The 13,963-nt window shown below is 55.6% G+C and overlaps 4 protein-coding genes across 4 annotated transcripts; 3 read left to right on the forward strand and 1 right to left on the reverse strand.

Moving 5' to 3' along the window:
- Nucleotides 1–3,632: 3,632 nt before the first annotated feature.
- SETTUDRAFT_28987 (uncharacterized protein) lies at nucleotides 3,633–4,333 on the forward strand (the record flags this gene model as incomplete). The annotated part of the gene is made up of 2 exons (XM_008028343.1): nucleotides 3,633–3,944; nucleotides 4,229–4,333. 2 exons carry the CDS (start codon nucleotides 3,633–3,635, stop codon nucleotides 4,331–4,333), a joined length of 417 nt encoding a protein of 138 aa, XP_008026534.1.
- A 2,406-nt stretch (nucleotides 4,334–6,739) lies between these two features.
- SETTUDRAFT_40064 (uncharacterized protein) lies at nucleotides 6,740–7,336 on the reverse strand (the record flags this gene model as incomplete). The annotated part of the gene is made up of 1 exon (XM_008028358.1): nucleotides 6,740–7,336. One exon carries the CDS (start codon nucleotides 7,334–7,336, stop codon nucleotides 6,740–6,742), a length of 597 nt encoding a protein of 198 aa, XP_008026549.1.
- A 634-nt stretch (nucleotides 7,337–7,970) lies between these two features.
- SETTUDRAFT_184958 (uncharacterized protein) lies at nucleotides 7,971–12,565 on the forward strand. The gene is made up of 3 exons (XM_008028406.1): nucleotides 7,971–8,033; nucleotides 8,138–8,930; nucleotides 8,995–12,565. The coding sequence occupies exons 2-3, from the start codon at nucleotides 8,343–8,345 to the stop codon at nucleotides 12,100–12,102; spliced, it is 3,696 nt and encodes a 1,231-aa protein (XP_008026597.1). The 5' UTR covers nucleotides 7,971–8,033; nucleotides 8,138–8,342; the 3' UTR covers nucleotides 12,103–12,565.
- A 602-nt stretch (nucleotides 12,566–13,167) lies between these two features.
- Nucleotides 13,168–13,837, forward strand: SETTUDRAFT_169590 (uncharacterized protein). The gene has a single exon (XM_008028407.1). It carries the CDS (start codon nucleotides 13,203–13,205, stop codon nucleotides 13,632–13,634), a length of 432 nt encoding a protein of 143 aa, XP_008026598.1. The 5' UTR covers nucleotides 13,168–13,202; the 3' UTR covers nucleotides 13,635–13,837.
- Nucleotides 13,838–13,963: the final 126 nt, after the last annotated feature.

Below are 13,963 nucleotides of genomic sequence, written 5' to 3' on the forward strand. Positions count from 1 at the left end.
TCAGGCTTGGCACGCAACCGCACCCACTATATCAGCAAGGAGACCTTCCTACCAGCCTTTAAGGCTGCTTTTGAGCAGTCTATTACAAAGGAGAATATCCAAGCTGGCTTTAGAGGCGCTGGTCTAGTCCCACATGACCCACAGGCTGTGCTATCTAAGCTTGATGTAGTGGTGCAGACGCCAGTACAATCACCACGACGGACAGCCGCCTGGCAGGCGCAGACACCACGCAACGCGCGCGAGGTTGAGGCTCAAAGTACTCTTATTCGACAGAGAGTAAGAAACCGCCCTGGGTCTTCTGCAAATTCTCTTGACGAGAAGGTTGTACAGCTGAGTAAAGGGGCTCAGCAAATAGCACATGAGATGACGCTTATGAGGGAGGAAGTAGCTGCTCTTCGAGAGGCTCTAGACACAGCAAATAAGCGTAAGAGCCGCAAGCGGCGATACGTACGGACAGAAAAGACTCTTACTATAGGCGAAGTACAAGAAGTATTAGCTGAACAGGCGGGTAGCAGTCGTGGTGATGGTGAGAGTGCGTCGAAGAGGGTGCGAGGAGAGCGGCGGTGCGGGCGTTGCAAGCAGACTGGACACAACGCTCGTACCTGCGCAGTTGAGATAGATAGTGTAAGTGATAGTAGCGATTCTGACAATTAATTTGGTATATTGCAATAGTTTATTGACTGTAATAAAAGACTGTGATAACGTGTCAACGTCAACGCGCTGGTGGGGAGTGACCGACTCGCTTGGGTGACCGACTCGCTTATGAACCACGTTACCTATAGTTGGGCCTCGAAAATAATCCAAAATGCGGCACGCGAGCCTCGTCTGCCAAGTAACATGTATTTCTTTGTGCGTGGCAACAAGTAGGCGAGTCGTACAGACCGCGGCAGCTAGGGTCTTGAGTCGTGACCAGCAAGACAGCGGCATAGCTATCGGTAAGCGAGGCTAACTACTGGGATGAACGCAGAAGGTATTGGAACACATGTCTAGAATTTAGAATCAGCAGGCGAATGTAACGTCCTGGGACATGGAAAATATCACTTTTGCAATGCTAGTACAGGAGAGTGAGGCGTGAAGAGGAGTAGAGGTGAGTATAGTGTACGAGTCAAGGATAGCCCCGCTACTGGGATATCCTGGAAGCTCAAAGTGGGCGATGGCCAAAAGATATGCGTGAACCGAAGCACACAGTAATCATGCCATGTGTCAAGGACACAGTTAAATGTCTCCAGTGCGGGAAGCGACTCGTGGGCCTGCCATGTGGAGCACCTTGGTTTCTTAGTCGTGGGAGCTGATTCATGATTTGTATGGCGGCCTGAGGAACAGGCGCTGCTGTGGTGGGCGATGGGATGCTTGTTACAGTTACTGTATCAGACTGGGTATTCTTGGTGCCTTCGAGTGCATGTCGCCGTCCACGTGGAGGTAAAACGCAGATTGGTTCCCTGTTCATCTGGATCTCAAATCTACCGACAGGTATACTGAATCGTAGTGCACCTCGTATAGCAACCTGCGTAACCGACTCAGTATATTGAAGCGAAACCTTCATCTTGATGATATTTCAGACCTCTTGTAGTGGGGCTGAGCCGGCTGGATTATTGTTTTTGTATTGCGTATCCTAATCTTTACCCAATGCAATGACTCTAGCTACATTGCGTGGCAGAGCAGATCATGAGTAATTTGCAAAAAGGAAAGAAGACAAGAAAAAGGGATAGCGCCCAACGTTCACGAAAGTGTGTGGAGTCGACATTCCCATTCCAATGGTGCTCGCATGACGGCCCGGAATTGACAGTCGTTGCTTGTTCCCAAAAGCAGACGGGGGCGCATGGCCTAGCTCCAAAAAAAATAAAGCATGCATGCAGCCATTGCGAAAAGAAGAAGGCCATGTGTCGTTTTGGGAAGGGGGCGTTGATTGCTTTTGTCGCGTCCACCTACCTTGTCACGTTATCGCAGGCAGGCTACTTTTCCTAGCGCTCAGCTAAAGGAAAAGTCAACACCATAGCCGTCACCCCCACTGTAGATCAGACTTAGCACCCACTCCCATGTCGTGCTCTCGGGCTCTCCAGTCTGTAATAACTGACCAGGGTGGTAATAGCAGCCATCAACATGCTCTTGATAACTTACTCCTTCCAGCAGGTGCCGTCCGTCAAAAGGAAGATTGTGAGACGAGCCTCATACATGTAGAGAGTGATCTGATACCAGCGAACACGTGGGTAAGGGCATTGAGCCCCATCTACTTTACCGCTTCAAGATCATCGGTGTGGAGGATTTTGATTGATTTTCCGCGAATGGGGTGAAACGGAAAGAGCATGTCTGTTTTGGGCAGAATTGGGAATGGTGAAACATGGGCCTGGTACGTGGGCGAGATTGGACACGGGGAAAAGTCGTCATGCGCTGTACATACGGCCCTTTGATATCTAGACAGCCGAAGAATTGATTGCTAGACCGGCAGGGCTGAGGATATGAATAGAATCGGGCCACACGTCTCTCGAGGGAAGGCAGGTCTGGAGACGTGTAAGACTGCCAAGCAAAAGTTAAGAGACTGAATACATAGTATGGAACTGGAAAAGGAACATGCAGTTTCAACATACGTACAAACACTGCAATCACATGCACATGCATCCTTATGCAGGTACCGTTGGTATTGCACGCGCCAAAATCAATATTGCTGTGCCTTGAGCGGAAGGATTTCGTCATGTCATGCACTCGTTGTGCTGAGCTGAGCTGATGGCCGAGATGAGTGCGGGTCCTATTAGTCGGCCGATTCGTGGTGCTGCCAACCCTCTGTTAACACGTGGACGCGTAATGGGGATAGTGAGGCCCTGGTGACTACGCCGCAGCTACGACACGTGGTGGCGGTATTGAGTCTGTCATACTGTGAAAGCATCCCATTTTCGCTGACACCTTATTCGTAACATTGGAGGATTGCGCCACTCGGGACTGTACATGTACTGTGATGGCCTCTCCTTTTCTTTTCTTTTCTTTTGGCTCAAGGTGGGCCACGATAGATGAGAGCTCTCCAAGGCACCGCTTCGCATGGACGTTTGGGTCGGTGGCCACGTGAAGCGGAGAATATGTATCAATCATGGGTAGCAGGACCGATCTGGACGCGCGCCTAACAAGCGAAGATCGACACTTGCGCCATTGCCTCGTCTGCAACGGATTGGGGCGGCATGCCGAGGCCGGCAGACGTGACAGGACGCATGAGAAGGCAATGCGATACGAGAAGAGGTGTCGTGGTTGTGGTAGAGGGGCGAGGGTAGTGTCGCGTGCTAGGACAATAATCTGGATACGCCGCGGCAGCGAAATGGCTTCGGCGTGGACCCTGCAGCTGCTACTAGTAGCGTCTCACCCAGGCCAGTGACGCATTGGGAGAATCGTCCCCCTTGGTCGTCGAAATGCTTCTTAGCTCCGTGGCCATGGGAATTGCTGTGCTCTTCCAAGACCTGACCAGACAGCTATACATAGATAGCTTCCGCCGATTGCCGTTCTGGTCCAGGAACGTTTTTGCTATTAGTCGCCAACCCGAAACAGGCGTCCGTAAGCACAATGGCAACCGCCCGTGTCGTCGCAGTTGGCCAGCGCTGCAACGACCTGCGAGCGGCTTACGGACCAGGTACGCTGCATGAAAAAGCGAGATGCAGCCTGTGCCGCAGGGCATCGCGCCCGCCCTCCTGAGCACGATATCAGACTGTGCCGCCCTTGTTGTTGCTGCGCCGCGGGCTCGCATTCACAATCGTTCACATGACGTTCCGTGGGCCTGTGCTGCTCGCACCAGTGCTGGTGCCCAAGCCTCGGTAATGTTGCACTCTGCGCTGGTGCTGGTGCTGGTGCTGCTCGAATCCGACTATGGCCCGCGCATTGAAAAGATCCACTCTGGGTACCGCGCCCTCGGATCGTTGTCGGCCTTGTACGCGAAAGGTGGCACGGCTATGCACATGCGCGCATGGGTATGCCAACATACATATACATGCCATAGATGTTCCATTCTCCGTCCACCCGCGCGACGGCTGTAGAGCATCTAGTCGTCGACACGGCGCCGCCTGCCTGCCCGCCCGCCCAGTTTCAGACGGAACAACTAGCATCAGGGGCAAACGTAATCGCTAAACGCAGAATCTTGGTGTGCTTAGGGCGGGGGATATCGTTGGCACCATTTGTGCATTCCGCCCGGCAGCACACTCGGCCATTTGTGTGCCGGGAGCTAACGCGTCTCCGCGCCTGGTAACCTCTATAGCAGCCGGGCTACAGCTCTCTAGCTCCGGCCAAGGGCGAGCCCGACTGGCTAGTTGGCAACGGCTTCGACAAAGTCAATGCGAGCGCTGGGCAGCTTGTTGGATGAAAGTTTTGCAAATACAAATCCTGGCTTTAGCCTTGCAAACGATGACGGGGACTTTGGCACTGCCAGCGTGCTATGTCGTCCATGCCGAGCAGATCAAGGCTGATGACTAACAGAAAGGGGCGGCTGTACTAGACTCAGCCCCGGCTGGGCGGAGGGGATCAGCGCACTGCAACGACGATCTCTGCCCACCTGAAACCTGGGCCTTTACGTGACGCACGACCATTGCATGGCTTGCCAGTGACCACCCAGCCTGTGTCATATGTCAAGACTGTCGGCGTACCATGATGACCACCAGTGACGCTATAGCGCTAGGTTTGAGGGCTTGGTGGTTGACGTCGTTGTCTTGTTGTCGTCTGCCGTCCGCATGTTGAGAAGCTCTGGCGACCACGCGGCTGCGTCAGGGCACCACCCATCGAACATGATCCATGACGCTCCCGTCGAATGCAATGTTTGAAGGTATTTTTTGTTAAACATTTCTCTGTGGCGCAATTGCGCTGAAACTGACGTCGACTGTCAAAGTACATGGCTAGGCATCCTGTCAGCCATCGGTTACTGATACACTCTGTTGAGCAAATGGCCTCTTTTTGGGTGAAGGAACCATCATCGATGCACTCTTTACGAATGCGGTGGCTAGAAGCCGAAGGAAGCTGCAGCGTAGCAGGAATAGTACGCGGATCACTTGTGATCTGCAGTGTTAATCCCAGTTGCTGGACAAGAAAAACGACCTATATGGCGGGAAGACAAGTCTCGGTCCGTGAAAAGCCACCTTTGGGAGTGCGAGATGCACTAGGGCATTGGGCATGAATGTCCATGGACGGAGGCAAGTCCGTTGAACTCAGGGTTTTGCTCAGTAGTCAACGCCAAGAGCATGGCGTCGTGATGGCGGCGCGGAAATTGGCAAAGGAGTTTTCGCCAGGCAGTCGTCCAAGTCCTGCCCATGGGCAGACGCCCTACAGTTGGTGTGTTTCGAGCGGCGGGCTATCCCGTAGCGCGTCTTCAAGTCTAGTCTCCGATATGCGATTTTGTGAGCTTCGGCGGACCAAGGCGACAGTTTGCAGCAGCTTCTAGTATCGCACTGTAGGCGCGGCGTCGAGGGTTAGTCCACCTCTCCGCGTGGTGGGGACCGGATTCAACAGTCCAGTGGGGCGGGGCTTTGGCATCGAGGTGTCCGAAAGTTTATTTGTTGGGCGAGGGCTTGCTACAACACGAGCAGAGGCAAGAGGTGCAGCAGCGTCATTGTCCACACTGCGCCGGGAATACTGTGGGCTTGCAGAACCATGGGCAAGAGTTCATGGCGACACAGGCCCGATGCGATGGCAAGCTGCCGGACTCGAGTGATTTTTAGGAAGGTGCAGAGGCATGGTGTGGGATGCTTTTCGTCGCGTATGTAGCTATGTGATGACATAATCCGAAGGAGTCGTATCCATGCATGCGTGGGAGGCGAGGCTAGAATGCTGTCAAGTCGCCGTGCTCAACTGCAGCGCGTCCACCTTGGTCACATTGCGAGGACCCATTGATGCTAGCGGGGGGAAGCAAGGTGGGCCGCTGGACTCATGGCACGGGAGCCCGGGATCCGGAGCGCCTCCATGGAGACTACTACTATGGTGCCGTATCGAGCATGACGTCTGCCAACCGACGCAGGCCATTGTCGGAGGGCGCATGGCGAAGTGGTTTCCGAGGCGTCGAGTGCTGTAGCCATGGCGGCGACGGCGACGGCGACGGCGACGAGAGGGCAGGCAAAGGCGTCGTCGCATAGGTTGTTTTGCGGCGCCCTCGGACCGTCCGGGGGAAGGCGAACAGAGAGGGCTGCAGTGGTGCAACCATATAACCATGTGGTCGAGATATGGGATGCATGGGCAGGGCGAGCTGGGCAGCCGGGTGGGGGCAACGGCCGTGGCAACCGGGGAGCTTGAGCCGCCGGAAATTGCCCTCTGCGGTATAGAGGGGGCGCGCTCCAGCCGTGCGATGATCGTTGCTGTATGCAGGTCCTTGGAGGGCGCGACGGGGGGGGAGACGATTCCCAGTGCCAGCGGGTGGGTCGTCGAGTCGTCGAGTCGTCGGGTGGTGGTGGGCAAGCCTCATGTGCTGCGTGCTGGGTGTGTGTGTGTGTGTGTGTGTGTGTGTGTGGTGCGGGCAGTGGGCGTGTCGATGCTGCAGGCCTGATGGCTGGTCGCGTCTGCACAAGGGCCCCGTCCACACTAGGCATAGGCGGGGGGCTTCATGCAAGCGGCCGCACCTGCACCTGCACCTGCTTGTGCTTGGTGATGGTGGTGCTGGTACTGGAGGGCCGTCGCTGTGTGTCTTTCTGGGCGTGGCACGTCACGGCACAGCATAGCACCGCACCGCCGCACCGCACCGCACCGCCTGGCGGAGATTTGGCGTGCTCCGTGACGGCCACCAGCACTGCTAGCGGGCGCGAGGCGAGGCGAGGTGCTGGCGGCGGGCCATGTACGTCGTGGTGCCAAACACGTCGTGCGTGTCATTGGCCGTGATGGTGGTAGTAGTCGTAGGAGTAGTAGGAGTAGTCGTAGGAGTAGTCGTGTGAGCAGTCGCGATGATGGTGATGATGATGGTGGTGGTGGTGGTGGTGATGGTGGTGATGGTGATGGTGGTGATGGTGGTGGTCAAGTCTTGGTCGTCTTGGTGCGGGCGGCGGCAGGTCGGCTGGGTGAATGAATGCACACAGCACATGGTACATACAGCCATAGTCGAGTCCAATCTAAACCCCCTCGCCACGTCGTCGTCGTCGTCGACGTCGACAGCCACAGGACCAGGGGCAGAAATGCCGGGGAGAACCCACTGGCTGCTCCCTGGCCCTGCACGGGCGCGCCGTCGAGAATCAGCGCCCGGCCGGCGTGTACAGTAGGGGCGTGTGGGCGTGTGCGTGCGGCGTGCGTGCGTGCGTGCGCGTGTGTGCGTGTGTGCTAAGTACGGGCTGGGGAGCGCGCACCCACGGCCGCCCGCCAACGCTCCCTTGGCCCCGGCTACCTCGACCCCTGCCATCACTGACAGACGGCCCCTGTCGTCTTCACCAAGCTTTGCTCGAGTAGGCTGGCCGAAGCATGTTCCATCGTGATGTGATAATAACACCCGCCCGGCCTGTCCATTGTCGAGGCCTCAATACGACGCTCCTCGGTGCTCGCCAACCGCCATCCGCCAACCGCCATCCGCCTGCCCTCGGCCGCCTCCCGCCCGCACCGCCTCTGTTTTCTTTTCCAGTCGCTCTTTCCTTTGCCTGGCCTGCGCGCCTGCCTCACGAACCGTTGGAAGGAGCCGCCCCAGTCACGCCCCTGCACAACCACCCACACCCACACACGCACCCGCACCCACGCCCACGCCCACGCCCGGCCCTGCGCTGCCATCGCCATTTACAAGACGGGGGCCCTACCACACCCCCCCTCCACTCGCAAGCATCGCTCTCCTCAGACACACCTGCAATATCCCCACGAGAGACAGACCGTGTCTGAGCTTCCTCAGTCTGCTCCGCATCTCCTCAGCCTGCCTGTCCAACTGGCCTGCTCTGGAAACGCCGCCCGTCCCATCTTTCTATCCGCCTATCCAATCCAGTGCCGCGTTTCACGGCAAACACCACGCCCACAGGTCCATTCGCCCACCAATTCCATTCGTTACGCCATCTGTCACGCCCTGCCCTGCCTCTGCACGTCTTCCCATAACAGCGCGCTAGCTCCTGTCACGCCGGGTATGTCAGTCTCCGTTTGCCCCATCTTCTGCTCCACTTGCTGCTTGTAGCATTGTCTGCATTCCCATTTCTACCGCTAGCAGAATAATAATGCGTCAAGGCAGAGTCCCTCATTCGACACAAACACTGCAACACAGCGCTGTCCAGCCAACTCACCCAAAAAGCTCCCGCTGTTCACGCCTCTTGTCTCCTTCTCACATCTAACCCATCAGCCACCCCTGCCTGCCAGATGCTTGGTATCTGTGTATAGGCGGACGTACAGCGCCTAGTTAGCGACTTTTCCCAGGAGCGTCACATTCCACCATCAACATGGCGTCCACCACCCAAGAGCAACAAGACATGGGCCGGAGATCCAGCGCACTGGTAGCGCCATTGAACATCCACAAGTCGCCCACCAGATCACGGTCACGCACGGCTGTGCGTGGCCACAGCCGACAGTCTTCTTCAAGAGGCACTCTCTCCAGCCGTTCGCAATCGCACATGTCGCCTCCACTGACGCCCAAGACGTCGACCGAGGCCATGGCCCAGCAACAGTCGGAGCCCCAACCCGAATTCCACAACTACCTCCGTGCCTTTTATCACTACAACCCGAGCTCCACCGTATTCTCCTCGACCGACGAGTCCTCCATTACCGTGGCCATCAACCAGGGCGATGTTATCCTCGTGCACTCGGTCCATCCAAATGGATGGGCAGATGGCACATTGCTGGCCTCGGGCGCCCGTGGATGGCTTCCTACCAACTACTGCGAACCCTACGACCACCCAATCATTCGAAATCTGCTGACTGCCCTGACATATCTCTGGGATCTTGTCCGCGATGGCGAGAATGGCGATCTGGTCGCCTTCTCAAGGCAGGACTACGTCAAAGGCATGATTGTTGGCGTACGCCTTTTCTTGGTAAGTCGAGCTCATTTAGATGCACCCAAACATAGCCTCTGGCCACCGTACTCACTCTCTTCAGGAAAGGACTGGATGCCTGCAAAAAGACTCACGCCTCGTCGTCGCCCACGTCGGCTTGCGTCGCATGCGAAAAGCTCTCTTGGGTGACCTGTCGACGCTTGTAAAGACTGCCAAATCCTTCCAAGAAGTTTTGCAATCAAACGAAGCGCCAGTCCCAGTATTCGAGCACATGGATGAGCTCGTGTTCAAATCCTTCAAGCTTGTCACCAGGGCTGTGCGCTTTCTGGACATCTGGGCAACAGATGCCGTGTCTCTCTCACTCTTCGAGCTTGGTGACGCAGGCAACCGGCCACTCACCCCGCCTTCTGATGCTGTCGTGGAACCGCTGCCAGCATCAGCGGCATCGACCGACGACACGCTTTCAGCCAGTAACTGCGACTCTCCCGTTACACAAGGAACTTCATCGACGCACGATGACTGGTACACCGGAATCAACCAACCGTCACGGAATCTCAGCCGCCTATCAGTCGCCTTCTCCCTACCCTCCGAAGCGGACTCTGTTCAATCATCAGTCATCCATTGTCAGCCTCCCGTACAGTCGAAGCGCGTCTCGATAACACATCGCCTGTCCCACACGGGCAAATCGTCGAGCGCGTACAAAGGAAGCCTTGCCTCGGAGAAACTGAATGCCGCCCACGACGCTTTTCTCGGCTTTATCGGGTCTTTCATTGGTTTGCACTTGCAATCACGCTCGTCTGACGAGCTAGCCCAGATTACCAAACACTCCGTTGTGGCGTGCCGCCAGCTCCTCACAGTGGTCGAAGACGTTTGGGAAAGGGACTCGCGAAGGTCGAACCCGCTCGAGGAAGCACGGGACACCATGTACGTCCGTCTGACTGAGCTTGTGCAAGCCACCAAAGACATGTTCATCCAGGCAGACGCCGAGGGCGAGGAGGTGATAGCGCCAGATGCCGGCAAGCAGATTGTGGATGCCGCCACAAGCTGTGTGAGGGCCGCTGGTGACTGTGTCTCCAAGGCTCGCGTCGTGATTGAGAGGATAGGAGATTTTGAGTTTGAGACCGAGGCTGCTGCTGGCCTGGGGCTGTCGCCATCGATATTCCAAGAACCTGGACCCATTGAGCAGGCCCCACCAGCCGAAAGATCAGTCTCACCCAGGCCTACCGAGACCGTCATGGAGACCAACAAGCCGCTACCAGCACCGCCCACTGAGGAGTTCGAGAAGCCTCTACCCCCGGTCGTCTCCGAATCGAAGCCACTACCTGATGTGCCGCAACCTTCGCCTGTCGATGACCCCAGGCTCAGCTTGCAGCCCACGCAGCAAGCCTCGATTGTCGAGAGCCCCACTGCTGTGTCGTTCAGATCCTCGCGTGCATCATTGCCTCCTCTCAATGCAGTACCCACTCCGGTGCTAAACCCGCCCACTGTCGCCGAATCTGTCAACAGTCCTGCAAGCACCACCCAGGGAAGCTTTGTGGGCTCCGTCAATGCTGACAGCGTCAGCGTATCTGTGAACGATAGTGCCAGCACCTACCACTGCAGCGCACGAGGCGGATCTGTAAGCGCCGAATCTCACACATCGACCCGCGCCACAACTCCGGACCATTCGCCCACCAAGAAGCAGAGCTGTCAGACCTTGGTTAGCTGCGCTGACAGTTCGTATGAGACGGGCGAGGACATTGCTGCGGGCGAGGAGCATTTGTTCGAGACAACATACGTGCATGAGCTTATCTACAACAAGGACGGCCAGATTTCGGGCGGTTCCCTTCCCGCTCTTGTGGAGCAGCTGACAACCTTTGAGTCTACACCAGACGTTGTCTTTGTGAACGCCTTCTACCTTACCTTCCGCCTCTTCGCCACACCGATCGAACTTGCGCAGTGCCTGATCGACCGGTTCGACTACATTGGCAACAGCCAGGAGGTGGGTGTGCCAGTCCGTCTCCGAGTTTACAACGTCTTCAAGGGCTGGCTGGAGAGCCACTGGTCTAGCGACAGCGATTCGGCTGCCCTCGGTGTTATCTTGGCTTTTGCCACTGGAAAGCTTAGGGCTGCCATGCCTGCTGCCGGCAAACGACTAGCGGAACTGACGTCCAAGGTTACTGAAGTGAGAGCGGGTGCACTTCTTGTTCCCCGCTTGGTTTCATCGATTGGAAACACTTCATACACACTTGCCGACACCAATGTCCCGGCGCCAATCATTAGCAAGAGCCAGCTCAATGCTCTCCGGGCTAGCAAGGAGGGAAAAGCACAGTGCACCATTCTCGACTTTGATCCTATGGAACTCGCCAGGCAGTTCACCATTATTGAATCAAAGCTCTTCTGTGCCATTCAGCCAGAAGAGCTCCTTGCTCTGGAGTGGACCAAGAAGAAGGATTCCAAGGCACACAATGTCAAGGCAATGTCCACCCTGTCGACGGATTTGGCAAACTTGGTTGCCGACACCATCTTGAACCTGGAGGATGCTAAGAAGCGCGCCATTGTCATCAAACAGTGGGTCAAGATTGCAGTAAAGTGCTTGGAGTTGCACAACTACGATTCGCTCATGGCCATCATCTGCTCGCTCAACTCTTCCATGGTCATGCGCCTGAAGCGGACGTGGGAGCTTGTATCGGCAAAGACCAAGGCTCGCCTGGACGAGTTGAAGGCGATTACCGACGTCGGGCGCAACTACGCCGTGCTGCGACAACGCCTTCAGGACCACATTGCCCCGTGCATTCCTTTCGTCGGCATCTACCTCACAGACCTCACCTTCATCGACGTTGGCAACGGTACCACACGACAGCTCCCCGGCGACTCGGGATCTGACAGTGTCTCCGTCATCAACTTCGACAAGCATATGAAGACGGCCAAGATTATCGGCCAACTCCAGTCATTCCAGGTTCCCTACCGACTAGCTGCCATCCCAGAGATGCAGGAGTGGATGGAGGGCCAGATTCAGCGCATGCATGCGAGCGATCAAGCCAACGTTCAAAACTACTACCGCCGATCGCTGCTTCTGGAACCGCGAGAAGCTCAGCACTCGGCAAGAGGCTCGCCGTCCATCGATAACAGTGCTCAAGCCAACTCCCCGGTCGAAGCGCGAACCAACTCCAAGGACAAGTTCGAGTTCCTCAACTTCAACTTCTCAACATCAAACCTCAAGGGTTCATAGACTTGTGCACTGTGCTGCAGTGTATTTGTTCTTGTCAGCCACATTCTCTGGTTCTACCCAGATTCACACACGGCGGGCACTTTGTCATTCACATACGTTAATATTTGTGTTTTATTGCGTTTATTCTTGTCCATGATGTCTTGGACACTTACGACACCAATGCCGGAGTCTCTTTTGTTTGTTCTATACCACTTTAGCGATTTTCCTTTTTTTGGGTGACGTTTGTCTTTTTCGGCGGTAGATGATAGGCATCTGCACAGCATCTGTTATCTTTTGCATAGCCATTTAGGCCTTGGTTCTTGGCGTTAAAAAAAAAAGAGGAAAGAGCCGTCACGGCAAAGGGTGCATTGCCGTGGTGGCAGGAAGTAGAATCTCCAGGTTGATGCGGGAAGAGAAAAGTATTTTCCTATAAGTAGTCCAAGTACTAGTGCGGCATCAGAAGTCGATTAAACTCTGTTGCGAATGGAACAAATTAGCAAACGATTGTCCTGTTTGAAACGTGATTGGCACTGATACTGACATGAACGTACTCGGCCATGGGAGAGTACTCGGCCACGAGCAATGTATGCCTCGGCGGAGTACGTAGTCGGCGAACTGCACTGTCCTTCGGGGATATGGGACCCAGATATCATGTCCGGCAGCATCGCCCGCAGTCCTTGCAGCAGGGAATTCCTTCCCAGAACTCCACTAGCGCTTATGTTGTAGTGCTATGTACAAACAATCAGGCCCATCAAGACGGTTTCCGCGACGCTACCGATAACGGCGATGTGATCGCCGGTGCTCCACCCCCGCCGCTGCCGCCGCCGCCGCCGCCGACTTGAACCACCGAACGCTGTCATAGCAGCGGCAAACATTTGACGAGATATAGTGCCATCACCGCAACAACGAAGATACAAAACGTACATTTAAACACTTGGCCTCCTCTTGGAGAGAAAAAAAACCCCAAATTACAACTCTCACAATACTCCAACTCTGCATCTACACACATCCTAGGTCAGAGATTGTGTGTATCTGTGTGTGTGTCAGAGAGAGAAAGAGAAAGAGTCACATCCCCCGAAAACCAGAAAAAAGAGAGAGAGAGAGAGAGAGAGAGAGAGACCATGTCCCCCCACACCCTCCTAATCGACGTGCGCTCCGCCGCCGAATTCGCCACAGGTCATCTAACCAGCGACATGGGCCCGACGCTGAACATCGAGTACCAAGCCATCGACCAGCTCCCCGCCATCTATGCTGAAAACTACCACGCGCACGTGACCAAGCACCATGACATCACGCTGTACTGTCGCAGCGGGCGGCGCTCGAATATCGCGTTGCAGACGCTGAGGGGCTTGGGCTTCGTTAATGTGAGGGATATTGGTGGGTTTGAGGATGCGAGGAGGGTGCTGGATAGGGAGGTTGTGGGTAAGCAGTTGGAGGAGGGGATGAGGGGGGGTGAGATGGGGAAGGAGGAGGGGGAAAGCGACAAGGTGAAGGAGAAGAGGAGGGAGGGGTTTGGGGCGTTGGTGGAGGGGTTGAAGGCTTTGGAGGGGTGAGGATGGGGGGTTGAAGAGAGGGAGTGTGTGTGTGGTTTTCTTCATCTTCTTCTTTTTGCTGCCATGTTTCTGCTTGGTGAGTGTGGGGTGTAGGGGAGTTGTTTATGTATGGGACGTACAGAATAGGGGTCAAGATGCATTGATGTGTAGCGTGTGTGGCGGATGAATTGTAGATATACAGGTCAGGTGTTTAGAGTCTTGAATGAGTGGATATAGCTGGGCTGCTTTCGCCTGGAGAGTTGGAGCAACTATGACTGTGACTGTTGGGCTGGAATCCGTGATTGCTGTGGCGTAATAGTTGTAATGCTCATGTGCAACGGAAACTCGGT

The sequence above is a fragment of the Exserohilum turcica genome, assembly GCF_000359705.1.
Source record: "Exserohilum turcica Et28A unplaced genomic scaffold SETTUscaffold_24, whole genome shotgun sequence".
Taxonomy (NCBI): domain Eukaryota; kingdom Fungi; phylum Ascomycota; class Dothideomycetes; order Pleosporales; family Pleosporaceae; genus Exserohilum; species Exserohilum turcicum.

Coding starts and splice junctions, on each gene's coding strand:
- SETTUDRAFT_184958 (XM_008028406.1), top strand. CDS start 8,343: ATGGCGTCCACCACCCAAGAGCAACAAGACATGGGCCGGAGATCCAGC. Junction 8,931..8,994: donor TTGGCGTACGCCTTTTCTTG/GTAAGTCGAGCT, acceptor CACTCTCTTCAG/GAAAGGACTGGATGCCTGCA.
- SETTUDRAFT_169590 (XM_008028407.1), top strand. CDS start 13,203: ATGTCCCCCCACACCCTCCTAATCGACGTGCGCTCCGCCGCCGAATTC.